General features: G+C 42.2%; 1 protein-coding gene across 2 annotated transcripts in view; it reads right to left on the reverse strand.

The window, feature by feature from the left end:
- The window catches only part of SH3GL2 (SH3 domain containing GRB2 like 2, endophilin A1), a 195,035-nt gene extending 170,790 nt beyond the window's left edge, over positions 1-24,245 (reverse strand). Inside the window, exon 1 of one of the 2 annotated variants that reach the window (XM_045841029.1) lies at positions 24,006-24,245. In XM_045841029.1, coding sequence (XP_045696985.1) covers positions 24,006-24,050 — 45 coding nt within the window. In that variant the 5' untranslated portion in view covers positions 24,051-24,245. Of the gene's footprint in view, positions 1-7,382; positions 7,429-24,005 lie in introns of those variants that run through there. The other variant, XM_045841028.1, reaches the window with a different exon arrangement.
- Positions 24,246-27,770: the final 3,525 nt, after the last annotated feature.

Consider the following 27,770-nt stretch of genomic DNA (forward strand, 5'->3'; position numbering starts at 1 on the left):
GTTTTCATAAGACACTTTTAAAACCTGAAGAAGTTACCCTGGTCAGGTAGCTCAGTTAGTTGGAACATCAACCCACACACCAAAGAGGCTTCAGGTCTGATTCCCAGTCAAGGCACACAACTCAGTTGAAGGTTTGGTCCTTGGTTGGGGCACATGGCAACTGATCGATGTTGCTCTCTCCTTCCTTCCCTTCCTCTCTAAGAAAATAAAAAATCAATAAAAACATATCCTTGGGTGAAGATTTTAAAATATCAGAGGAAGTTTGTCTACCTGTATATTTCCTTTTAGCAAAATAATTTTTTAAGTTTATGAAATAAGAGATTGATAAAAGATGTATTCCTATTTGAAAAGCCATATTTAAAGTATAATGTTTACACTATTAATACCAGGAAATAAAGAAGTTACTTACATCTTTCATGAAATAAAATGTCATAATGACTAAGTACAGTCTTAGAGAAATAGGGAAAAGAGTTAATTGCCAATTTTAAAAAATCTTTGCTGAAAAGAAATGAGAGCCTATTTAATACCCTAGCACTATTAATATCTTCTCTTTATTCAGACACTGATTTTTTAAGTGTATTAACTTTAGGGTGATGAGCCTACAACCTAAAGAAAGGGAGAACTAATTATAATGTATCCACTTGAAAACATGCTCCTCTGACATAAGAGAAGGCCTCATTTTGAAAAGCACTGCCCTATTTTTATTACAATTCTATCTGTTTAAGTCAGCAAACTTGTTTATAGAAGACAATATAAAAACTTTAGAAAATTTGAGAATACTTTGCTTACAAAATTTGTGTGACACTTATATTCCTCACAGTCCCCCTACCCACAGTCCCACCTAAAAGAAAAAAGAAAAAAATATCTAGACATTATTGAACCACCACAATGCTTACACTTCGGTTTTCTGAAAACAGTTTTTAACAGTTCAAGGGGTTCCCCAAAGTTCTCAGTCCCCACAGTGGTGTGCACTCACCACCACCACCCCCCGCCCCAGAACAGCCATTGCCGCCATTCTAAACATATCGCCCCCTTGTGCCAACCCACCAGTGAAACACCGCCTCTCATGTGTCTCTCATCCTAAATTATAAGCTCCTTGAGAATGGAAACAGGCCTTAACTCCCATCTCCAATTCCCCAAATGCCCTTGCAGGAGCCTGTAAACCAGAACACAGTCTAAATAGAATCAAAGCCCTGTGCTCACACACAGCCTTGATCTTCAGAAAGCTCCTTCATTATCACTTCCACAAATCATGTGATCAGTTAAAAGGATAAAAAGGAAGGAAACTATCATTTGCTTCATGCCAGACCGGTATGTGCACTTTGGTATTTATTCCTTTCAGTACCCCATGGAAGCTGAACTTTGAGAAGGTGGAACGTGCCCATAGTTGCACAGCTAGAAGGTGGGGCCTCAAATCAAATCCAGATCCAGAGAGCTCAAATTGCATACATGTGATACAATAACACCAACTTAGGGAAAAATTAATTTAGTGGTAGCAAGGGCTCCAACCTAACTTAACGAACAAATACTTGAGCAGTGTACTTGCATTAAGAAAGTGCCTTGGGCAGCGAAACTCTGTGAGCAGCACAGGTGTGGTGTGCATCTGCTGCAGCTTCCAAGACCCTCGCACCCACCAGGCAGACGGCCCAGGCGGGAGGGAATGAGCTGGGGGGCCGTGCCCTTCTTCAGAGGCAACCTTATGGAGCTCAGCTGTAGCTCTGTAATGCGATCTGCAACTTTCTTTTAGAGAACAAAGTGTTTTCCCCACATTCTCAATCCTTCTCCCCAAACTTCTTTCAATTACCGTCCAGGACAGTTCATTACAGATTCACACTTGATCTAGCAATAGATCCAAAGATCTATTTTTATGACCTGTAGATGTTTTTTAAACCTTTAATTGTTGCCCTTTTAAAGATGAGCCATACTGGGCTCCCCTTCCCACAGTCACAGCTGCAGAGAGGCTTTCCAGTGCACTGCTGCCCTGCCCCACCCCACCCCCTTCCCTGACGGGCTTCACAGCTCTACTCCTGCCTGGCTTCTGTAGGCATTTGCTTTGCAACCCTGTACTTGTCAGAGTTTTACAGGTAGAGACTGTGACCCAAAAAGTGTTCAATGCATCTGCTTAAAAACAAGGTTGAGCATCTTTGCTCCTTTTCATTTCCAACCCTCCTTCACTAAATCCCAGACATAAATTTTACCTAAACTACCTACTTGGTGCTTGGGTTGTACGGGCTGACCATCTGAGTTCAAACTCTAATTCTCCTTTTTATAAACTGGGATAGTGAACAAGCTGTCACCTCGCTGCACTCCCCCTGCCACATCTATAAACAGGGATGCCATTAGTAAGTACTTCACGGGGCTCTGAGAATTATTGTCCAGTAAGTGCTCAGCAATGTTGGTTTCCAACGTCGTCACGACTAGACTGAAGCCCCTGGAGGGCAAGGACCATGTCTTCTTCGGCCCTGCAGCCCCACCGCCCCCCACGTTCTGTTAAAGGTAACAAACTCGGGGGTCCATTTCCCATTACCGACGAGGGTAGTGAAAGAACAGATCAACCTCACACATCAGTTGGACTCCTGCACCTCCATCCACCAAAGCAGAGCTGCTTTATGAAAAATGTTATTTTTTAATTATTATGAATTAAGAGCAATGTGGCCACCTACATGGAATTTCAAATGCCTTACATTCACTGGAACTAAAAAGGTTTGGTTAAATTGTATTTGTTCTTGAATGTTACTGAAAATAATTCATGTTTTTCCCCAAACCTAATTACAACTTCAAATCCTGCTGACAATTCCTTTGCTTAGAGCCCTGAATAATTTTATTTGCTTTCTTGAAATGTCTACATAAAGAGAGACGGAGGCAAATCATGAAAGCATGTGCAGCTCTTTCAAACTTCAGGGCTGTTTCTGACAATACTTCGCTGTGGAAATGTCAGAACAGCTTAAAATATCACTGTGCTTCATCCATCAACACACTGTCATTTCACTGGAGAAAGTATGAGTCAAAATGAAAATACTTGTTGCTTCCAACCTATCTGAGTAAGAGAGAACCAAACATATTCATCAAAATTTCCTTTAACAGGTTTCAACAATAAGTTTTGACCATAAAGAGAGCTGCTTACAAATTCCAAGTTCAAACAAGATTCACTTCTAAATATCTAACTTCCTCAGTTGTTTATATACAAGTGCAAGCCATCCTCCCAAACACAGAATTCCATCTACATTTTAACAGATGAGCTAAAGGGAAAGAAAAATCATGAATTTCTTCAGGGTAAGAAACATTTCATGAAATGATGTTCAATATCGCTAGCTATCAGAGAGATGCAAATTAAAACCACAAGGAGATACCACTTCACACCAGTCAGAATGGCCATCATACACAAAGCAACAAACAACAAGTGTTGGAGAGGTTGTGGAGAAAAGGGAACCCTAGTGCACTGTTGGTAGGACTGCAGACTGGTACAACCACTATGGAAAGCAGTATGAAATTTCCTCAGAAAACTAAAAATGGATCTGCCTTTCGACCCAGCAATTCCACTGCTGGGACTATATCCTAGGAACACTAAAACACCAATCCAAAAGAACCTATGCACACCAATGTTCATAGCAGCACAATTTACAATAGCTAGGTGCTGGAAGTAACCTAGGTGCCCATCAGTAAATGAGTGGATCAAAAAACTATGCTACATTTACACAATGGAATTCCATGCAGCAGAAAGAAAGAAGGAGCTCCTACCCTTTGCAACAGCTTGGATGGAGCTGGAAAGCATTATGCTAAGCGAAACAAGCCAGGCAGTGAAAGACAAATACCATATGATCTCACCTTTAACAGGAACCTAAACAACAAAACAAAGAAACAAGCAAAATATAACCAAAGACACTGAAATAGAGGACAGGCTGACAGTGACCAAATGGGAGAGGAGAGGGAATATTAGGGGAAAAGGGGAAAGGTTTACGGGAAAAAGTATAAAGGACACATGGACAAAAACTAGGGGGAGGGTGGTAATGGGAGGGAAGGGGGAGGGTTGGGTGGGTGGGCTGGACTGGGAGTAAAAGAGAGAAAACTGTACTTGAACAATGATTAAAATTTAAAAAAAAGGAACATTTCATGTTATCGTATGTCCAGCAATGAGCACAGGTACTGAGGACAGACAGTATTCATGAATCATGACATGAACTGCCTTTACGCATGAATCCGAACGATCCGTTTGTGACAGCACCAAGTCTCCCACCACTGTTTCCACGTAATTTCAAGAGGGGCGATTCTGCTACAGACTGAAGCAAACATCATCACACCAGACAAGCTCTTGGAGACTGCTGGAAGTGTCAGCCATTCAAATTTTGAAGAAACAAGTTGAAGATACAATTGTATACCCTACAATACCATGTAAATATACACAGGCTATGAATGGTGAGCCTGTAAAAAAAAGCTTTGAACAAGGTCTTAATGTAATGCATTTGACTTCATCGTTGAGCAGTGTCATCATTTTAAACAACTCTCCTCCGCTCTATCAGCCCCTGTGATAAGAAGGGAAAGACGGGGCATCGGCTGGCGAACATGCTCTTCTGAAACACATGTTTGCAGAGTGCTTCCATCTTTCTCATGAACTCCGTGAAGCCTTGTTTTCAACTCCTTTTCTAAACAGCCATTTCACTGCAGAAAAGAGCTGCCCAGGCGGGAACTGAGGCTCACCAAGACAGCTTCAGCTTCATACTATTACTTATCTGCTGTGGTAGTTTCAGCATCATGAGACAGAGAACTCCAAACACTCAATTCCTTTTTTTACTCACCTATTGGAGACAAAAGAAAATGCTAAGCAGTTCGGACTTTGGGAGAATGTCAAGCTTTCACTTCACCAGACAGCATTGATTAAACCTGATATAGCTCCCCCCCGCCGGAACCCCAGACCAAATATCTCAGCATGGCTAACAAGAAGAAACCTGACGAGCACAGCCACAGGCCACTACAGCCAGCAGACCAGCAGAGTTCACCTCAATTAAAAGGAAAAGTAGATGGAGTTCAAGCAAAGGAACGGCTCCTGGTTCTCAGCCCGGGCTGCATGTGGTTATCACCTGGAAACTTCCAGTTTAATTGGCCTGAGGAGGAGTGGGGTCTGAGCACTTTTTTTAAAAACTCACCCAGTATCCCTAACCCAGCCAATGAGGGTTGAGAAGTACTGGATTACACTAGTTGGGGAGAAAAAAAAGCATTAGTGAATTGCAGTAACGTGTGGAAATTTTAGGGCAGACGATGAGTCAGTAATGGAAGGATGCTTCATCATCTAGGGTCAGAAACAAAAGTTCTTGTGAGTTAACACTAACATTACTGCCCTTGCCTTGCACTAAGCCCAGCTCCGCATGCAGGCTGACCAACTTCTGGGGACATGGAAGAGTCAGTGGCCCCTTCCACAGGAGACTGTGGGAAGTAGGCTCGTGAGAATACACCCCCACCCTCAGCCCAGAATCAGAGTTGAGCATGACTGCTCTCAGCACTGCTCTTGAAGACCAGGACTTTGTAGATGTTACGCCTCCTGCCTGAGGCAACAGCCCCTTAAGTGCTAAAATCAACTGAACTTGTCACCATGAACCAAGTGCTTCGTCAAGTATGCCTTCCTTCACAACCACCCGCAGCGAGACTAGCAATCCATCCACCCTCTGTCACACCCTGGTTTATAAGGAGAGAAAGCTAACAAGTGGTTACCAGTGAGTTCCAATCCCCAAACCTGTCTCCAAAGCCTCCTTGCAGCAGAAGCTAGGAACAGCAACAATGATGATAATAAACAGCAAACATTTATTTGTTCCTGTGTACCAAAACACCATGTTGAGTGCCTAATATGAAGCAGCTCAATTGATCCTCACAACCTCATGGGATACTGACAGGATTCCCATTTATAGATTTAGAAACAGGTTTAGAGAATTTCACCATCTGTGTGACCCTGGGTAACGCAGCAGAGTCAGAGTGCAGCCCAGGTTCTATGATGCCACAGACCACCACTTAATAATCTCTGGACATGCTGCCTCCAGGAAAACCAGATAAGTGAGAAGACTGGAGGACCACGCCCACCCTGGGACTCAGGTTTCTCACCTATAAAATGAGAGTCAGAGCAGATAATGACTAAGGTCCCTTCCAGCCAATAGCTTTGCTCACTGTTTCATCCCCAGCACCAATCACAGAACCAGGAGAGCCACACTGCACTGTGACCAGAGAAAAATCAGAGTGATTCGCTCAGGCTTTTTTTTTTTAATTGTGATAAAGTATGCATAACATAAAATCTGCCACACTACACATGCTTAAGTGTACAGTTCAGTGGCATTAAGTATATTTACATTGCTGTACAACCACAATTACCATCCATCTCTAGAGCACTTTTCATCTGTCCCAACTGAAACTTCCCAACCATGAAATGCTAACTCCCCACTCCCCACCCCTGGTCACTGGCAACCACCATCCTGCTGTGTCTCCACAAATGTAACTCCTCTAGGAGCCTCATTTAAGCAGGAGCATAGAGTGCTCGCCTTTTTGTAACTGGCTTTTTTCACTTAGTGTAAAAAAGTGTAAGGTTCATCATTATAGCATGTAGCAGAAACCCCTTCCTTTTTAAAGCTGAATAATATTCCACACTGTGGATACACTACATTTGTTCATGCAGTCATTTGTCATGGACACTTAGTTTGCTTCCACCTTTTTGGCTATTGTGGTTAACACTGCTAGGAACATGGGTATACAGGTAAATCTGCGGTTTTGATGAGGAAAAATGGATTCAATTTATGTTCAATGTTTTTTTATCGTATCAGGAGACTTCTCACAAGCAAATCAGAACTCTTTGCCCTTCCTGAATTGGGCCAAGCTCTGTAAGCACAGGCCCGGACACTCAGTACCATCCATGGGACACAGTGCACACAGCACTGCTGGCTCACAGCGCCCAGACTCCCGTCGCTAATACAGCTCTTCGCCTGTCACCGCAGAGGATGAACACATGCTACCTGAGGAAAACACTCTTCCAAAATGCGCCATAATGAGGCAAAGCCGAATGCACTTTAGAGGGAATTTAAGGTGGAGTTTTCCTGATAGCACATCAATTTCAGAATAGCTGCAGGATTTCTCTTAATGACCCCGCAGTTAGTTCAAACCAAAAAAGTCAGTAATAGAAGTCCTTTGTTATTCCTACATGAAATTTTTCATTCTGGTTCAGGTGTTTCCTACATGTCCCTACTCCATTTCCACCCCACTCCACCAAAAAAAGGAAGGAGAAAATATGACAGTCAACTGTCTTGTTACCGTTGCTTATAATCCTTCCTTGCAAATCAATGTGTTTATTGTTTTCCCTGCCTGGCCTACCTGGGACCATGGCACTCCCTCTATGAGGGCTCAAGCCTCACCTGGAAGGCAAGATGCACCATTGTGAGTCATCAGGCCTGTCAATCTCCTGCAGGCCAGGGAGAAAGAGATAAGGTGGCTGATGGCTTCTACAGCAGAATACACCACGGAACACTTGAAAAGAGAGAAGCGAAAGTCACCAAAAAAATGTTTTGGCCAAAATGTACCAAATCAGAAAAAGTATACTTTATGCTTCCTTATAACCTAGTCATAAAATTGATTTCAACTATGACCTTCCACAGACTCCCTAAGTAAATAAAAAATTCAGATAACAGCAATCAAACTGATGCTCTGCTGACTAGGTTCTCGAGATAAATAAAGAAAAAGAAATGACCCTGCATGTGACGCAGCATCGTGTGGGAGACAGGACAGCCAGATGCAGGAAGGCTGCTGCAGAGCCGAGTGGGCTGCAGTGGTACAGAAAAGCCGAGCCTCAGAGCCGGACAGAGGCAGGACAGACCCACTTTACTTGCACTGAGAACAGAGTCAAAGGTTATCGCAGCAACTTAAAAAAATTGGAACCCAGCAGCCCCACTTCAAGTCGTGGTCCCAAGAATTAAGATCATTTCTGTCTCTAGCTATCCTGATCCTGAGGAAGGGTGCCAGGGTGCCAAGAGCATCCTGCCTTGAGTCCAGAGAATGTCAAGGATGTATGATTGCCATTCTGCTGTCTTTTCCTCTTTTAAGTCATACTATCCAATAAACAGAGCTCTTCATTTTCAGCATTCTATGTAAATAATGACAATTCGGCTTTTGAAAGGTGAGAGACATAGCCTGGGAAGGAAGAGTGAGGTTTCATTAAATCAAACAAGAAGTTCCTTCTGCAATGCCCTTAAAAACGGTGATCAAACAAGAAGTTCCTTCTGCAATGCCCTTAAAACAGTGTTACTTCCCTGATGTGAAATTATCTGTAAGATTCCCAGCCCAAAAATAGAGCTCATGACTCCCAAGCTTGACTATTTCTCTTGTATAAATACTAGACATAGAACTAGTTAGAACTATTTGACAGAATCAAAACCACTCACTACAGACAGATGAAGACTTTCCCACAATGAGACTCTCTCCCGCAATGACCATACCCCAAGTTCAGGGCAGGCGGTCAAGGAGAGGATTCAACAAGTCACCAAATAAACTGCACCACTCAAAACAATCTAAAAAATTTACTTCTAGCTCTACTTAAGCATTCCAGAGGACCTAAAAAATAACACTGTCATTTTCCATTCAATGGCTTCCTACTATGACTCTAAAATAATTTTAAATTTAGTTACTGTCATAATTTATTTTAATATGTAAGTTCACCTTCTCTGAAGGTTATATAGAAAAAGGACTTCTGTAATGGCTAAAAATGATACTTTACAAGAGATAAAAGGAAATACTATCCATACAGCCATTAGACAAAATAACCACATTCTTATAAACCTGGAGAACCAAATACACATACAGTTAAAACCAGCATTTCATTCTTTAAAGAAAAACCACCAAAAGTGAGAACATGAACCAATAATTACACCCAACTATTTCATGGAAAGCAGTGAGCTGCTTTGAATCTAAAAATATCCTCTAAATATTAAGCCCTGTGTTTATTTTTTTCCACCTTTCACCTACTTTCTTAAATATCCTCTGGTAACAGATTGGTTCAGATGAAAGAATACAGTACCACTTAAGACAACGTGGGTTTCCACAACTAAAAAGAAACAAACCTCTGTGTGACAGGCACACCCACCCCCAACAGGACCTGAGCTATTCGGTGAAGAGGTCAAGAGGTGCAATAAGACTGGAGAAACAACAACACACATGAAGCACCAGGGGAAAGCTTGGGTGGTGCCTGTGTGCAATGGTTCAACATACTGAGGGACACAATGATTAAGAAAAAGAAGTCACAATGGATACCACAGAGATAATGAAAAAATTGCAGAAAAAAATTAGTAGTAATCCATTACCTACGGCAGCTCCAACAACATATTACAATCTCCATCCGCTAAAACCTGGACTCCCCATTCACATGGCATTTTTCACCTACACTGACAACTTATCTCTTTCTTCCCTGGGCTCTGTCTTCCAACGATCCCTCATCTAACCTAATTGTGGATTATCATAAAACCAAACTTTAAAGTCCATTCCCTACAAAATCCAAAATAGTGTTACAGATTTATCGAATCACATGGAGTGATAATTACCAATTGTTGTTTATAGTTCTGAAATCAGCATAACCCTAGTAAGTAAAGAACAAAGATATCTCACAGTAAGATGGAAGTAGCATTCTCTGGATATATCATTAGCAAAATTATGCAGCTGGATCATCCCTGTTTACAGTGTGTGGAGGGTTGCTACATAATTAATGTTTTATTAAACTCTGCTCTGAAGATCTGAGAAAAGATCAGATTCTGAGCCAGCTGTGCTGTTTCTAAGGGAGGTGAGTGTGTAGGTGGTTCATTTGAAATTCTCCCTTCAACATTATACTCCCATCTTTGACACCTTGCGGGTGGTGGTGTTTTTCCTCCTTTGTCTTACCCTGTCTTTTAAGGCAAAGAATATAGGCTGTTTAATTAAAAACATAAGAATTTAAGAACAGGGACGCTTAAAAAGCTGTGTTTCAATGAGAAACGGCTCTAGTTCATGCAGGAAGGCTTTGTGCTGTAGAATAAACTCCAGGATTCATGCAATTTTAATGAAAATGCTTCTGAACCCCACTTCCTTCTTTGTGTTTGACCTTCTGTTCAGTCTCCAGAATGTTTCAAAGCTCGTAATTCTGTGGCTGGGAAGGCCAAAAGTGGGTGTAGCATTTATAGGAGCCCGAAATAAGCATTATAAGATTTTAAGTAGTACTTACGAAAGGATAACAAATACCTTAATTCTTTTATTCATGAACTAGAAAACTGTTCAGGTTTGAAAAAATAAAGATACACAATTTTACCTATTTACTGACATTTCCTGGACAGTTTTCTTTATTCAAAAGGTATATGGTCATTTTATTTTTTAAAGAAACAAGATATAAGAAAAAGAAGCAAGATGAGAGCAGAATTAAATGACGTAGAGACTAAAAACAATTCAAAGGATCAATGAATCCAGAGGCTGGTTCTTTTTCTTTGAAAAGATAAACAAAATTGACAAACCTTTAAGTAGACTCATCAAGAAAGAAAGAGAGAGGACCCAAATAGATATAATCAGAAACAGAAGAGAAGTAACAACCAATAAATACCACAGACATGCAAAGGATTGTAAGAAATTATTATGAACAACTATATACCAAGAAATTAGATAACCTGGGCAAAATGGATAAATTTCTAGACACAAACAATTTCCAAAAATGGAATCAAGAAGAAACAGAAAGCCTGGATAGACCATTAACAACTAGCAAAATCAAAGCAGTAATCAAAAAACTCCCAGCCCCCAAAAGTCCTGGACTGGATGACTTCACAGGCAAATTTTACCAAATATTTAAAGAACTAACTTTTACTTTCTCAAACTATTACAAAAAATTCAAGAAGAAGGAAGATTCCCAAACTCTTTTTAAGAGGCCAGTATCATCCTAATTCCAAAACCAGATAAAGACACAACAAAGAAAGAAAATTATAGGCCAGTATCTCTGATGAACATAGATGCTAAAATCCTCAACAAAATATTGGCAATCCGGATCCAACAATACATTAAAAAGATCATACACCATGATCAAGTGGGATTTATCCCAGGGGTACAAGGATGGTACAATATACACAAATCAATAAACCTAATACACCACATAAAACAAATAAAGAACAAAAACCACATGATCATATCAATAGATGCTAAAAAAGCATTTGATAAAATCCAGCACCCACTTAGGATAAAAAACATTCAGCACAGTGGGAATAGAGGGAGCATACCTCAAAGTAATAAAGGCCATATATGAGAAACCTACAGCCAACATCATACTCAATGGGCAAACACTAAAACTTTCTCACTAAGATCAGGAACAAGATAAGGATGTCGCTTTCACCACTTCTATTCAACATAGTACTGGAATTCCTAGCCACAGCGATCAAACAAGAAAAAGAAGTAAAAGGCATCCAAATTGGAAAGGAGGAAGTAAAACTGACATTATTTGCATATGACATGATAGTGTACACAGAAAACCCTATAGACTCCACAAAAAAAACCCACTCTACCTAATAAGTGAATTTGGCAAAGCAGCAGGATACAAAGTCAATATTCAGAAACCAATGGCATTTTTGTCAACCAACAATGAAATACCAGAAACAGAAACTAGGAGGAAATCTCATTTACTAAAGCAACAAGAAAAATAAAGTACCTAGGAATAAACTTAACCAAGGAGGTAAAAGACCTGTACTCAGAAAATTATAGAACAATGAAGAAGGAAATTAAGGAAGATACAAATAAGTGGAAGTATAACCCTGTTTGTGGATTGGAAGGATTACTATCATTAAAATATCCACATTACCCAAAGCAATCTTGAATTGAACATTCAATTCAATCCCTATTAAAAGACCAATGGCATATTTCACTGATCTAGAACAAATACTCCAAAAATTCACATGGAACCAAAAAAGACCCCTAATATCCTCAGCAATCCAGAGAAAGAAAACTAAGGTTGGAGGGATCACAATACCTGATGTAAAACTATACTACAAGGCCGCTGTAATCAAAACAGCCTGGTACTAGCATAAGACATAGTACTACAAACACATAGATCAATAGAACAGAATAGAGGGCCCAGAAATAAACCCATGTGTCTATTGTCAATTAATATCTGATAAAGGGTCATGAGCATGCCATGGAGTAAAAATAGCCCCTTCGATAAATGGTGTTGGGAGAACTGGACTGGTACATGCCAAAAAGAAAGTAGAGCACCAATTTACACCATACACCAGAATAAACTTAAGATGGATAAAAGACTTAAATGTAAGTTCTGATACCATAAAAGTCCTAGTGAAAACAAAGGCGGTAAAATTTCAGATACCACGTAGCAATATTTTTGCTGATATATCTCCTAGGGCAAGGGAAATAAAGGAAAAAATAAACAAATGGGACTACATCAAACTAAAAACCTTCTGCACAGCTAAATAAACCATCATCAAAATGAAAAGGGAACAAACCATATGGGAAAATATATTTGCAAATGATACATCAGATAAGGGTTTAACCTCCAAAATATACAAGAACTCATATGACTCAAAACCAGGAAGGCAAACAATCCAATTAAAAAATGGGCAAAGGACCTGAATGGACACTTCTCCAAGGAGGACATACAGGTGCTCCACAGACATATAGAAAAGGTACTCAACATCACTAGCCAACAGAAAGATGCATATTAAAACCATAATTAGCTATCACCTCACACCGGTCAGAATGGCCATCATTAATAAAGCAACAAACAACACTGCTGACGAGGTTGTGGAGAAAAAGGAACCCTAGTGCACTGTTGGTGGGAATGCAAACTGGTGCAGCCACTGTGGAAACAGTATGGAATTTCTTCAAAAAATTAAAAATGGAACTGCCTTTTGACTCAGTGATTCCACTCCTGGGAATATACCCTAAGGATCCTGAAACACCAATTCAAAAAACCTTAGGCACCCCAATGTTCATAGCAGCTCTATTTACAAAAGCCAACTGTTGGAAGCAACTTAAGTGCCCATCAGAAGATGAATGGATCAGAAAACTGTGGTACATTTACACAATGGAACTCTACACAGCAGAAAGAAAAAAGGAACTCCTACCTTTTACAACAGCATGAATGGAACTGGAGAATATTATACAAAGTAAGCCAGCTGGTGAAAGATAAATACGATAAGATCTCATGTATAAGAGGAATCTAATGAACAAAACAAACAAACAAGCAAAATAGAACCACAGGCTGGAAACATGGAACAGACTGACAGTGGCCAGAGGGGAAGAGAGAGGGGGATAATAGTGGAAAGAAGAGGGACTAGTCAAAGAGCAGGTATGAATGACCCACCCACAAAGGGGTGCAAACTGACTATGGGAGAGGGCAGTGGGCTGGGCAGAGCAGGGGAAAGGGGGAAAAGTTAGGACAATGGTAATGGGATAACAATAAAAACAATATGAATAAAAAAAAGAAAACTTATAACAATATGAATAAGAAAAAGAAAACTTTCAAAAGCCCACATTTACAGATAATATTAACACTGTGTACCTTGTTTCAAACTGCCATGCAGCCACACATTTAGGTACAGGCCATGCCCACAATTTTACATGAAGTTTCATGCTTTACTTAACTTGCTAGAATCTGATCTCTGCCCCAGGTATATCAAGGAAAGGTGTCCATGTGAATAGATTGAGACTACCTTCCTTTTTAGAACTCCATTGCATGATTGTACCACCATATTTCACTTCCATTAATACAGTGATGAATTTTGAACGTAGGTCTTTGCTTACATCTCCAATTTTCCTACCCTACTGGTGATAAAATTTAAAAAGTACCTTAATCAGACAGAGACTGCACATCAATGTACTGCCTAATCGGCTCCTCAAGAGGAATACCAGGAGAGTAACCCTTAGCTCCACACTCTTGCCAAAACTGGGTTTTGTCCATTTTGTTTTTTAGCTGTATGCTGCATAGCTCAATCCCATTAGTTATTTAGATATTTCGGATGTGTTTGCTACTCAGAAGTTCTTCATTTTTATGTAGCAAAAACCCTTTCTTCTGCGGTCTCTAAAACTTATTGATCATGTTTGGAAAGTACAATATTTCTACAGCTCAAGAGAAGCCATATTTTTGTTTATTCTTTTGCACTATTCAACCTTCATATTTTCCAGCCACCCAGAATTTACTTTAGTAGAACATGTGATAAAAGGATCGTTTTATTTTGTTTTCCAAATTAACAGATAGCTATCCAAACATGATTTACTAAATATTCCATTCTTTTCTTCACTGGTATGAAATGCTGCCTTTATCGTATACCAAATTGCAATATACTCATGCTACTTATTTCTGGACTTTCTATTCTGCTCCATTGACTGAATAAATGAATTATTAAGTGATCAATTTACAGTCTATTCCAGCATCCAAAGGATGGATTGCCAGAGTCACATTCTGCCTCTACAGTTAGCGAATGGCTGGCTGTGTTACTTTGGATAAAGCCCCGAACCCCTCTGTGCCTTGGTTTCTTCTCCAGTAAAATGAGATTAATGGTATCTTCTTCATATCGTTTTTGTGGGGTTAAGCTAAACAGTAAGCAGTATATACACATGTTACTTATCCTTATCATCAACACCAAAAGAAAGCAAAGAGACTTGATTCCGGGTTTTAAGAATTTAGAGAACAATGAAGGAGACAGGCATATTTCATCAAATGGCTACAACATTAATGCACAATGACAAACCACAGTAAGTGAATTAAGGGGGAACCCATCCATCCCAGCATTTTAAAGCAGGTGCTTCTAAGACACAACACAAATTCAGGGCTAACGTGTGAGTAGGGGTGAAGTACCCCCAGGATGACAGGGGGTGGGCAGTCAATCCAGGCACAGGGCCTGACTGCAGAGCCCCACCTCTGCCTGTTCCGGGGGTGCTCCTGTGCGCTGTCAACTTCACAAAGGGCTGGTTTCTCTCACCTTCGGCTTCTCAGTTTAAATTCACATTCTAAGAGTAAGACTCCAAGACCACTCAGTTCTGAAAAGTCAGAGATGTGGTTTTTGATAACAAAGATAATGATGTAAACCATATCGTACAATCTTATTCATTCAACAGCAACTTTTCCAGCAGGAGGTATTACACGGTCTTAGCTTCAGTAAAACATGAGTAGTTCTTTATCCTCAAGGCTATCCTTTCTGAATTAAAGTAGGCAAGTGTCTGTGAAACCATCATCTGTTCTTCTTTACATGCAAATAACAGTACCTATCTCACATCTGGGATTATCTTCGCTGGTAAGAATTTCCCTCGCTGCACCTGATAAACAACCTCAACCTTTCCACATGCCTGTAGCCTCTCTCCACAACGCAATGTCAGGTCTGACCTCCACAACACAGCGCCCTAGTACTCCTCTGCTGCACTTGCAACCATGTCTAATTACATATTTGCATGATTACTGGCCTGTCTCCTACACTGCACCGCCAGTTCTGTGAGGGCAAGGAGTGAGTATTTTACTCACTTCTCTACATCCAGAACTTAGCACAGAGCCTATTGTTTGTAAGAGAGATGCATGACCAGAGTCCAGCGTGAGGGGAAACTCGTACCAAATCAGGGTGGAGAGGCAAGGGTCAGATCACGCAGGCCCCTGCAGCTCACTCCTTAGAATTTTGGTCTTTGCCACCAGAAGTAGCAAGGACACATTCAGGTTTTGAAAAGATCACCCTGGCCAAAATGTGACCTGATCGAAGAGAGGGGGGACACTGAGAGAGCACTCGGGAGGTCACAGAGGTAACGTCACAGAGGTAATGAGCCTCAGACAGGCTCCTAGGTCGGACCTGATGGGGTGCGGGAGCTGCTGAGCAGTGGGTTGTCTCAGGAACTTCCATGGCATATCAAAAACTGACATGGTGACAAGTGTCAGTATTTCATGGGGATAGATTTGGCACCCAAAAAGAGAACTGTACCTGACTAGTAACTTCGATACAAAATGTGAGACTGAGCAATATAAAAAGAAGTCATTATAATCAGAGCACCTAAAAGTTCAAAATGGGAGAGTAAACTGAAATAAAGTCTATTCCCCACATAGGAGTGATGGGGGACTCAAAAGTTGGAAAAATCTTAGTTTAGGTAATAGCTAATAAGCTTAGTAATCAATGCATGTAAAGGCTATTGTTCCATGAATTGAAGGTATGACCCACCCTGACTCCGGGAGACCATAAGCAGATCCACCTTTGTGCCCCAGGAGGGCTGCACGCAATGAGGATGGTATCTGAGCCATTGTGCTCCAGGGAGAGATGCCCACCGCCCAGGACACAGATGAAAGAATGCTGCAGCTTTCTATCTGATTAGCTTTTTCCCTGAATTCCAAACCCCTTACTTACACTTTTCTCTTCCTTATAAAAAGGGTCAGTTGAAAAAGGAATTGAAGACAGTCTGTTAGGGTACAAACCTACAGTCTTCTCAGATCACCAGCCATCTGAATAAAACACCCATAAAGATTCAATCCCTGTCTCTGCTTACTGGGTCTAGTAAGTGACAGGCAGCATGAACAACAGCTTTTCCAGTTTCAGGAGCCCCAGCTCGGAGCAATGTTACTCATCCAAGGGATATTACTTATTACATGAAGAGACATCTCCTGTGTATTAAATACATTGAATATATAAATGCTATTAAATCAAGAGCACAAAATATAATGGTTAAAGGCCTTTGCACAGCCATACTTGTAAGTCAACAGCCACATGGTTTATTACTCTGAATTTCTTGAGGCAGAATCTCCACTGTGTTTCTCAACTTATAAGTTGATGTTGGCTCCAGAAATTTGAAGAGATTCTGCAGAGGCTGAGAAAACAAACTTTATTCCAGAAAATGACTCCACAGCCTATTTATTTGTCTCAGAACTTGAAGCACTTGTCACTGAAGCCATTTCAGAGCGCCAGGCCCCAGAGAAAGCCAATCCATCCATAAAGGCACACTTGTGCCCGGGTAGCAGCAGTGGCCTCAGTGCTCCGGTCAACCCCACCAGACGCGTCCACTCTGCAAGGAAGCTGACAGCAGCCTGCGCACCTCATTACTGAGGCTGTGTCTCATGGCAGTGCTTCATCTGCTTTGTTCCATTTTGTTTGGGGTAGACATCAGGGGGTATTATTTTTCCACCCATGGCTTCCTCAATTTCACATTTCTGACCTCAAAATAGAAGCCCACCCGAGGCCATTAACAGTCCTCTGCATTCATGTTCATAGGGGACCACCAGGAATGTCTCCTGGTTTCTCAGCGCACCTCCACCTCACTCATTCTCCTTTGCTGGGGTGGCAGTGCCTCCAGGCCTTTTGTGGAAAAGTGAAAAGGTGCAGGCACCCAGGAGAATTTCAGTATAAGGATTAAGAATGAAGCTGAACACTTAGCACCAAATTACCAAGAACATCTTGCAGAAGTGCGTTTCCGTGCTACATATATCCTAGCCACCCTCCTTCTCTTTATACAAAATAAAGAATCCTAAGAATAAGACTAGGGAACCAGGGGTTGGGGGCACAGGGCAAATCTTAATTTAAAAGAAACGCCTGCAAAGTCATTAATAGCATTCTTATTTATGATGCACCTACACTAATCTATGATGCATCTAACAAGAGAACCAAGAAAAGCAGCAATGTATTGTTCAGAAGAAACCCAAGCAACAGTTCAATTTGGGGTTCCATGGAGGGTGAGGCAGGTGTTCTAAATAGTCTGAAGCTAAATGCCTAATATTGCAAACTAAGCTTGTTCCTAAACCCAGTGATGGCTTGAAATACTCTTCTATTCCTTGTTTTCATTATAACCTGAGGAATGTGGGGATGGGAATAAGAAGTATAGATGATGGAGTGAAAAGAAAATTCATTCATATGTGTGTGTATGTGTATGTATACACACACATACATATATAGCATCACAAATATTAATATTTGTGATATTTATAAAACCCCTTTGTGGAATTTATAAGGGCTTTATGCTGGGAGCCATAAGGAGCCAATGAAGAGTTTTAAGCAGAGGAACAACATTAGGTCTGTTTTTTAGAAAGATAACTATAGATACATTTGGATATGAATCAGAGAGGAACAAGACCAGAGGCATATAATGTCAGAACTCAAACTCACACACACGACCGTATTACCTCAGCTTTGAAACTTAGGATTTTGCAAGGAAAGGGGGTGTTCATATCAAGTGAGCCATGACTTGTCTGGGGTCTTATGAGTCCTCAGAATGAGAAACTAGCAGGGCATCTGAAATATCTGAGCTGCTTCTCCCAGAACCCTATTGATCATATTCTACATAAACTGATAGTGAGTAGTCTTTCACCATCTTCCAAATGATGAAAGCTTCTCTTGAAGTACATCTCTGCTTCTTCTCCAGACATTAAGCACAGAACAGATGACTCAGTGTATGACCCCTTCTATTATGCATAATCAACTCCCCTTGTCCTGAGCAGAAAATCCCTTGATGGTCAGAAAATGGTTGACCATTTATATAGTTAAATTGTGAGACAGGCAAGTTTTGAACAATCATTTGGTGCAGAATTGTATTCTCAGTGAAGATAACAATTGCTTTATTCTTCTTTCAATCATTCTGATCTAATGAAGGAAAAAGTCTCACTGTATCTTTAGGATGTCTACTGCTTGTATAACATTTGTTAATCCTGTTTTAACAAAAGCAGAATAAGCTTCAAGCTCACAGCATTACCCCAGCAAGGGTATCTAGGACTCAATTCCTTTATGCATAGTAATTCCCTGTACCCCTGTGATATGTGATAGTGGTTTTCCATTTATGAAAGTGACAAAATCCATTTTTCAATTAAAGTCAAATCAGTAGTCTATACATGAATGCAGATGCCAAAAGTCATGAAGATAAGGCTGACAAATCTGGGGAACAGTCAAATTATTCCACCACAACCATATGGGAAGAATCTAAAGCTGACTGCCTAAATTCACTTGAATCATTCATGGCAGCAACGAGCAGACAGTGACACCAGACACCAAGAATTCAGATCTTATGAACGGCAAGCCAATACATATCACATGACATCAGCACAATTCATTGCCTCATAAAAGTAGAGTGAGTCATCAAATTTAGACAAATGCACTGATAAAGAGATTTTATGATAATCTTTCTGGTTAGGATTCATGCTTTCATATAAATGAGTTACAGTGAAAAATGGATCAAAATGCCTTAAATGTATAGATCCTGAGGCATTAAAAAGTAGTAGAAAGAGCTTATTTAACAGAAATAAATGTATTTTAGTGATTAAAAATACTTGTTGGACAATTTAAATTTTGAAACAAAGATCTATCCCATCTTCTCTTGGAGAGATATCAAAAAATCTAAACATTGTGGGGGGAAAACTGTAAAATATAAAATGCATTTTCATAAAAATATGTATGGAACATTGACCCTTATGTAATAAGAAAAGATTGACTCAGCAAAGTAGACTTAAAATTCATACACGGGTATTTATATTGGATTGATGTGGGTATATACACATACACACTCACAAGCACACATATAAACTAACGTGTTATAGGCACAGGGATGGCGAAGGCTTCGAGCTTCTTACCAACACCTGCTTCCACATCCTGGGTGCAATACTAGACTACAGCTGCCAGCCTCCTCCCTTCTGCTGTACTTAGGGCCACTATGTTACGAGTTCCAGTCAACTGAACACAAACAGAAGTGACTGTTCCCCTTATTAGTTCTCTGTTGTTACATTACAGATCATCACTAATTTAGTAGTTTAAAACAATAGCCATTTATTAGCTCATAGTTCAATAAGTCAAAAGTTGGGGACACCTTGTCTGGGTTCTCTATGCAAAATCTCACAAGGCAAAAATCAAGGTGTGAGCCACCACGCTGGGGAAGAATTCCTTTGCATTCAGCTTGTTGGCAGAATCCAGTTGGCAGAATCCTAGCTGGCTGTCGTCCAAGAGCTATTCTCTGCCCCTAGAGGCTGAGTGCTCTCCTTCCCATGTGGACCCTCCATCTTACACAGCCACAGCATGTCCAGTCGACTGCTTCCCGTCTCTTTGACCTGCCCTTCCAGTACAGCCAGAGAAAATGCTCTGCTTTTAACGCATTCATGTATTTAGAGTAAGCCCAACCATAAAATTCCCCTTTTGCTATAGAAAGTAAAACAATCTTGGGAGTGACATCTTTTCATAGTGACAGGCTGACCAACACTCAACAAGGAGGGGAATACACATGAGAGAGGGTCATTGAGGGTCGTAACATTCCACCTCCAACAATCCTCTTCCAGGCCTGGCCCATGAAAATCCCCCATCCCCTTTGTTCCAATATAGTCAGTCCCTTTGGCGACCCTCAAATCACGTGTGGACCTCTAGTCATCCTAGATCCCTGAAGCAGATAGGAAATAAGAATGAGACAGGCTTTGAGCAACACAGATCCATTAAGACATTTCAGTTAAACCAAAGCATTCGGCCTTCTTTCAAAGTTCATATTAACACAGCCAACCAAACTGATTGAAACGCAGATCTAAAAAAGAACTTCCACTGTGGTCACTGAAAAATGGAACTGATGAGAAGAAAACAGGTCAGAAGTGTTCTAAGTTTTTAAAGGACTTTGATTGCTCAAATCATCCATATTCTGGAATATCATACTCTGAATTTAGAAGTTGCACTAAATGTAAAACCTTCAGAAATAGTAAAGTTGACCCTGAAGCGTTAGACCTATCTGACATCAGCATCATTTGAACTCACTTTGCAGGCAGCCTGCAAACACAGGACAGGGACTCGAGGTCACCGTGTTTTGACAGGTGCAGCTAAGCACTCGTTTCAGTCTTTCTGACCCATTACAGACCACATAAATCGCCTGGGCACTTGGGCTTCGAAATGATTAGGGAAACAAAGAAAATCTAAGCTCCCAAACTGAGAAAAGTTGTACTGTAGAATTGTAAAACTTCATAATTCATCTTCTGCTGCCTTAAAATGCCCCACACAAGCTGTGAGCACCCACCCAGGTGGCCAAATACACCAATGTGATAAGGTTGACCTGTCCCCCCTCTCCCTGCCCCTGACCATGACCAAATAACACTCAAATGCACCAAGGAAATCCCCCCTCACCTTGTGTACTCCCCCCCACCTCCAATAAAGGTACTTGCTAGGTAGGGTCTTCTTCGTACTCGAACTTGGCTCCCCACCCGCTTGGTTGAGCTTGTTCCCTTGGCCCTCCTCCCATGCAGCCCCTCTCAGTGTTAAGTGACTCTGTCTCTCTAGCATCTGTGAGTATAATAAACTTTGTTTTCTTGCACGTTTCTGGGTAAATTACATCTTTATGAGCAATAAAGTAATTAAGTGTATTAATGGAAAAATATGATCAATTTTTGCTATTTTAATATACTCTTCCAGTCTGGTAAAATTTATTTGGCAAAATTTTTCACTGCCAATACCTGAGATATTGAAAATAATGGTCAGCAGCAAGGTAGAAATAGTCAGTTCTAAACCAAGAGAATAGTTGTGACACATTTAGCACAACAATAATTGTGATAAATAGTTGTGACAGATTATCATCTGATTTGATAATCAGAGATATCACATCAATGGGCAAACACAAAAGGTATATTGCTTTATTCATACAAATATCATCCCTTCCTCACATAAGCAAAAACTCAATCTCATAAAAACAGGAGAAACATTTGCCTGAAGAGGGATCTGCCATTTAGAAACATAGGCTACCTAACCTAGCACACGTTTTAAAAGAGAAATAATTCTAGGCCTAAAGCTTCCTCTGTAGATAAGATCAGGTTCATGTGCTGTGTGGGGGAAATAGAGAATATGGCTATTTCCCCTGATATCTCTGACATGTGCAAACATTAGTACTGGCTTTACACGCCCTTCAAAATACATACACATGCCCAGGAAGAATAACATTTGCCTTCGGCTTTCTAAGGTTGTGTTCCCTTAAGCAATGGATAAGAGATTGTGTGTTGCTTCACAAAATAAAAGGCTTTTCAGTAAAAAGAAGCAAATGATGCAGTGATTCTGCATCTGGATTCAGTGAGACAAATACTGATGTTATCACAAGCAGACCTTCTCCAAGGATCTCAGAAGTTCCTTCAGATTACGATTTCAGTTTTGTATTCAGAACATTCAGCACTACATGTAACTAACTTCAGAATAGCTGAAACTGAGCCTTCTAGTTTTTTTTGTTAAGGTAGAAAAGCTAAAAATCCCACCTTCTGTAATTTCCTCATGCTCACTTTGACCAATGTAAGGGACAGTATTTTATGCCAATAAAATGATCCTTAATATTAATAGCAGTTATTGAACACTTTGTGGGTGTGTTTTACAAGCTCATTTACGTTCACATCAATTCTAAGAAGTGGATATTATCTGCATTTTAGCAAGTACAGATTCAGAAGTTAAATAACGCTCAAGGTCATAGACAACAAAGGAGGGTGTCAAGCTTTAGCCTTTCCCACTCTGAAGCCACGGTTCCTGATGGCCTTTTAGGGCACCAAGATTGGCAAAGGAAGTCCTCAGAATCAACAGAAGGAAAAGGATGTGATGTTGGTAAATTTAGTGCTGAGGTCTGCTTTAGAGAAGTGATAAGTGGCTGAAATAAACAGGTTAGTGACATCAAAGAAGACCTGCCTGAGAACTTGCCAGCAGCACAAATGCTAGTTCTGCAAATCTGAAGGAATGTGAAGTACAGTTATGACAGGCCTTCCAAACTACACCAACAATACACTTATATTTAAACACTTCCGGCAGACAGGTCTGGGAGAGATCCAATTGGAAGAGTAAAATTGATTACACTGAAGGGCGTTTTTACTAAAATGGTCTTAGCTTCTTTGATCTCCCAAACTGACCAAAATAACCAGGTCTAGAAAGGCAAACATGTTGTGACAGCTGACACGTGGGCACACACGAGATGGGTTTCATCCCGCAATTGTCAACCTGACTTAACGAAGGTTCTGAAAAACACACCCTCATCTTTCCTGCATGTGGTTTTTAACAGGGCTGTTACTGTAGAGCCTGGGGGGAAAACCTCATTACTTCTGAGGAATTATCAGAAAGCGCATTATTAATTAAGGCTAATATGAAAAAAATTAAGACTAAATTATGAGAACTATTTAAAGAAATCAGCAAAGCCCTTAGCTAAAGATCCCTTAAACTAGAACTGTCTCAGAAGGATTAAAAAAATGGTACTCATAGTCATTATGTAAGATGTAGGTCACATTTTAAGTATTCACTTATTTTTCCCTACATAAAATCCTTCAACCAATCCCACTGAGATTTAAACTATTAAAATCTAAATAAGTTTTATTATCACAGCTTATTAACCTCATAGAGAAAGACAGCCACATCCAAGATGTGAAAGGCTCAGTAAAACTAAAATGTTAAATATATGATGATTTGGTTATGTTAAGGCTGCAACACCAGTGGGGAATTTTTAAAGACATGCTGACTTCTGGTCAAGCCCTGGCCTCAAAGGAGTTTGACGAGCAAGTTCCCCAAGGAAAAGTTAATGCATGAGCTTTCCAGAAAGACGCCCCATCCTCCAATTCCTCTGAGTCTGCGGGTGACCGAGGAAGGAGTGATTCAGAGACTACGGGGGAAGCACTGACCGCGGACACCCCCGCAGCCACCCACAGTGCGGCCACCGTCCGTGCCAGCACATCCCGGGATGGTCGGGTGCACCGACACCGCAAGGTCACAGGGGAAAGAAGAGACTTTACATAATCTCCGCCGCGCCGCCCCGGCACCTGTGAGCCGCGGTGACCGTGCAGCCGCGGTCCCCTCCCTGGCGCTCCCGCACTGGGCGGCGCGGGGGCGGGCGCGGGGCGGCGAGGCGGGACGCTGGGCACCCACTGGCGCTCGGAGAGCCGCACCGAGCCCGAGCCCGGGGTGGAGACCGGAGGGCGGGCTCCCAGTCCAGATGCCACGGCGGGCGGCGCGGACTGGGCTCGCCAAGCTCCCTACCGACTGCAGGCTCCGAGCGCGCCCCTTGCAGCTCCGCCCGGGACCGCCCCGCGGCGCACCTGTCTCGCGCCTTACCTGAGTGGCTTTATGGAATTGCTTCTTTAGCCCGGCCACCGACATGATGCGGCAGGACGCGCGGGCGCGGGCAGCTGCGGGCGCGAAAAGGAGGAGGCGGAGGAGCGAAGCCGGAAGGCCGAGCCGGGCGGCGCGCTCGCGGGGCCGCCGCCAGTCGTGCGGCCGCCGGGTCTGTGGGCGCTGGGGCGCGGGCGGCGCGGGACGCGGGCTCTTACGGACTGATAGACACCCTGACGTCAAGGCTGGGTGATGCGGCCTCTTAAAGGGGACGCGGGAAACCCCGCCTCGCACCGCCCCTCCCCGCCCCCGTTCGGGGCCGGACAGGTGTTGTGGCTCGAGCTACCTGGGCGCGAGCGCCCACACGCAGACCTGCGCTGCGGTACCCGCAGGCCGGCTGCCGGGGCTGAGGGCCCGGGGCGGTCTTCCACCCCGGGGACTTCGTTGGGACCCCGTGGCCTGCGGACCGCTCCCTGCAGCTTGATAGCGCGGGCACTGGGCACGACTCAGGTGACCTGCTGGGCTTCCAGGTAGCCGCAGCAACGTTGCTTGCCCTTTGAGTCCGGCCTCTCCGCAGCCTAGGAAGGAGTGGCGTTCTATCTGGGGCAATAAATAAGTTATTGCTCCTTCTCTGCCTTGACCCCGCTTGGTTGGGCACAGAAAACGTTTCTCTGTCCTGGTTTCAGTATCCCTTCAACCTACATAACGTTAGGAAAATCCACCAGCCCATTATTATTATTAATTTATTTTGGTCTGATGCAACTTAATGACTTGAACCAAAAAAAAAAACTTAAGTCCATAGTCAGCCAGGTAAATACAATAAAATTGAAATGGGTTATTACTAGAGAAATAGTATTTAATCCTCTGTTTACATGTATGAAAAAGCCTGAAGTGTGAACTCAGCTTTCACTTGCAATAGTGGATTTCAGATCTTCAATCTAAAATAAGCATTATATAATGTGAGAATGCATGATACAAAGTTATACAAATACTTCATATGTAACAATGCATATATGGCTAGACTAAAGTGAAACTCAGAATTAGATAAATTGGTAGCAGAACAGCACTAGATGTCTTCTAATTTCTGGTAATTAGACACTTCCTACTGTTTTTTGACAACTGAGGAGCACATAGGAAAGAACTTGAATGCCGTCCCCACCTAGGGACCAAAGTTACAAGGAAAAGAAGACGGAATGAGAGAAGCCAAGTTGAGAGACATTGCCAAGGGTGAACAGGCACAGCATGGCAGGATGGAGTACTAAAAACCCCTCTCATTACCTCCACAGACCTCACCTCCACCCTTCTAGCCAGGCTGCTTGGGCACAGAGTGAACATTTGTTCAAAGCGATCCTCTCTGTGCAGCAGTCTTACCCTAGATAGTGTGAACAGAACACAGAAAAGCAGTCAGGCGGGTGGTGGTGGACAACGAAGCAGTAAGAGCACATGGACTAGTGGCCCAGTCTACAGAGACGATAAGAGAAAAGGAGTAAACCTCCTATGTACCTTCTTTGTACATACATAGTAGAACAGCACTTTCCAAACACCTTGTGGTTAAATGGGCACACATGACAATTTTCCACAAGTGGGTTAGGAAGAAAAGTGATTGTCACTTCTTGGCAGAGAATTTAGCTGTTGGTATGAGACGCTGCAAAGCTCTTTTTCCTCTGCAACAGTATTCTAAATAGCTGTGTTCTGTCAACCAGAATCCAGAGTGAGGACCAAGCAGGCAAAGTTGCCAGCTGATGTTCAACAGACATTTAGCATGAGTGATAAACAAACCCGAGTAATTTTAATTCACAGGGTCTGGAGTTGTTACTGTGGCAAAACCAGTTAGTGTACCCTGACTGCTGCACAGAGAGCACACACTTGCCTGAGGGGACATTTTCCGGTTCCTGTCAGGCCCACGTGTTTTGTAGTTGTTGTTGTTGTTGTTGTTTGTCACTAGATGAAGTTGCCTGCTTTACTCTTACAAAAACCCTTGCTGAAGTTGGGGGAGCTTTTCTCTTGTTGCCTCAGCGAAAAAGTGAGGCAGTGGGGAGACTCAGCCCCTGGGCCTGAGGGTCAGAGGGAACAGTGGCCCCATGCACTGACCACACCCTGAACTTTTACCCTGCGATTTCCCTACCAGCCAGAGAGGGTGAAGAGTCAGCTCTGGTGAGCCATCCTAAAGGAATGCCAGGGCAAGGGGTGACCTGTGTCTCAGAGAAATGTCAACAGGGAAAGATGGATGTCCTGCCCATAGATAGGTGGTTCTGCTGATCTATCCAAATTTAGAACGAACCATTAAAGTCTCCTGATTGGGACCCCGTGAGGTGGTATGGCCAGAGCATGCCTACTCACCCATAAGGCCCACTTGATGATTCCCAGCTTCCTGACACTAGGAATCTTTGCAAGAGTCTGGACTTACTGCATGAATAGGTGGGGCTCTAGGCTAGAGAGGTTGGTGGGATAGTTAGTGTTACAATGACTGCTTTTGTACTCTGACAGTTTGATGAAGCCTATGTGTCCACACATACACACTCACACACATGCACTCACACAACACACACTCACACACACAAGACTACTGGAAATGCTAATAATGGTCGTGCTGCTAGAACAGTTTTCAAACTTCAGTGCATCCAAATCCCCAGAGGGCTTGTTAAAGTGCCCACGGCCCAGACACACCCCAGTTCCTGACTCACCGGGTCTGGGCGAGAACTGAGGATGTGCACTTCAAACGAGGCCCTGAGGGAGCAACCCTGTGAAAGCCACTGGGCCAGTGCAGAGCTATTAGGAGGGAACTTTTTCCCTGACTCTCCAAATTTTTAAAATGTTTTTCTGTTTTTCCATTTCCTACATAATAGGAAAAAAGGATTTTATAATTAATTTTTTCTACCTGACCCCTGATCTGAACAGTGGAACATTTTCACAGAAGAATGGGCTTTAATCAAAGCTGCTAAGAGGGCAACTAGTCTGAGATTCATGAGCTCTGGCCTTTAACTGAAAGGTGTGAAACTGGGGACCTGAAGAATCCCCCTAGGTCTTTGAATACTTAGCTGAACCCTAAATTAAACAAAAACAAGTCTCTATCTACCCCTGGTTGTTCGTTCACTAACTTGGAAGGCGTACTCTGCTGTCCTTGCAGAGGAACTGCCTTGGGAGAAAAGACTACCCAGAAACCTCAAGTCCTTTGGGAACCATGGCTAATCCTTGCAGGTATCCTCTGGATCTCATGGGAATCCACTATTTCTGCTGAGACCACAGTTTACACCTATAAAGACCTTCGAGATGTTACCTATGAAAGAGAGCAGCGGTTGAGCTCCTTTTGATCTGGCCAGCAAGGGCAGCCTCTACTTGGTACCAGGATCTAGGTTCTTGTCGGGCAAGAAGCAAAGCACAGAAATTTATTAAAGTGATAGGACATACTCAGGAAATGAGAGCAGGCAGCCTTGGAGAACAAGACACCCTGATGGGGTCTGTGTGGGAAATTCTTATTAAACATGGGCCAAGTGGGGGGAGGGTGGTCCTAGGCTTCTGATACTGGTGGGGTGACTCCTGGCAGGCTTGTCCTTGCCCCTCCTCTCCAGATAGTGAGTTTTGAGTTTTCCCAGCACTGTCATGATGTTTCCAGTTGGGGGTAGGGGGTGATCCCAAAGCCATAGGGCAAATTTATTATAAAATGTTATAATGGCCTGGTTGGGGTTTTTTAGGTCAGTATGGCTGTTGAGTCTGGTTGAGACTGGGTTGTTTTGTTGTTGTTGTTGTTGTCTCAACTACAGGAAATTG

This window comes from Phyllostomus hastatus, unplaced genomic scaffold (assembly GCF_019186645.2).
Source record: "Phyllostomus hastatus isolate PE091 unplaced genomic scaffold, TTU_PhHast_1.1 phas_contig_34, whole genome shotgun sequence".
Lineage (NCBI taxonomy): Eukaryota > Metazoa > Chordata > Mammalia > Chiroptera > Phyllostomidae > Phyllostomus > Phyllostomus hastatus.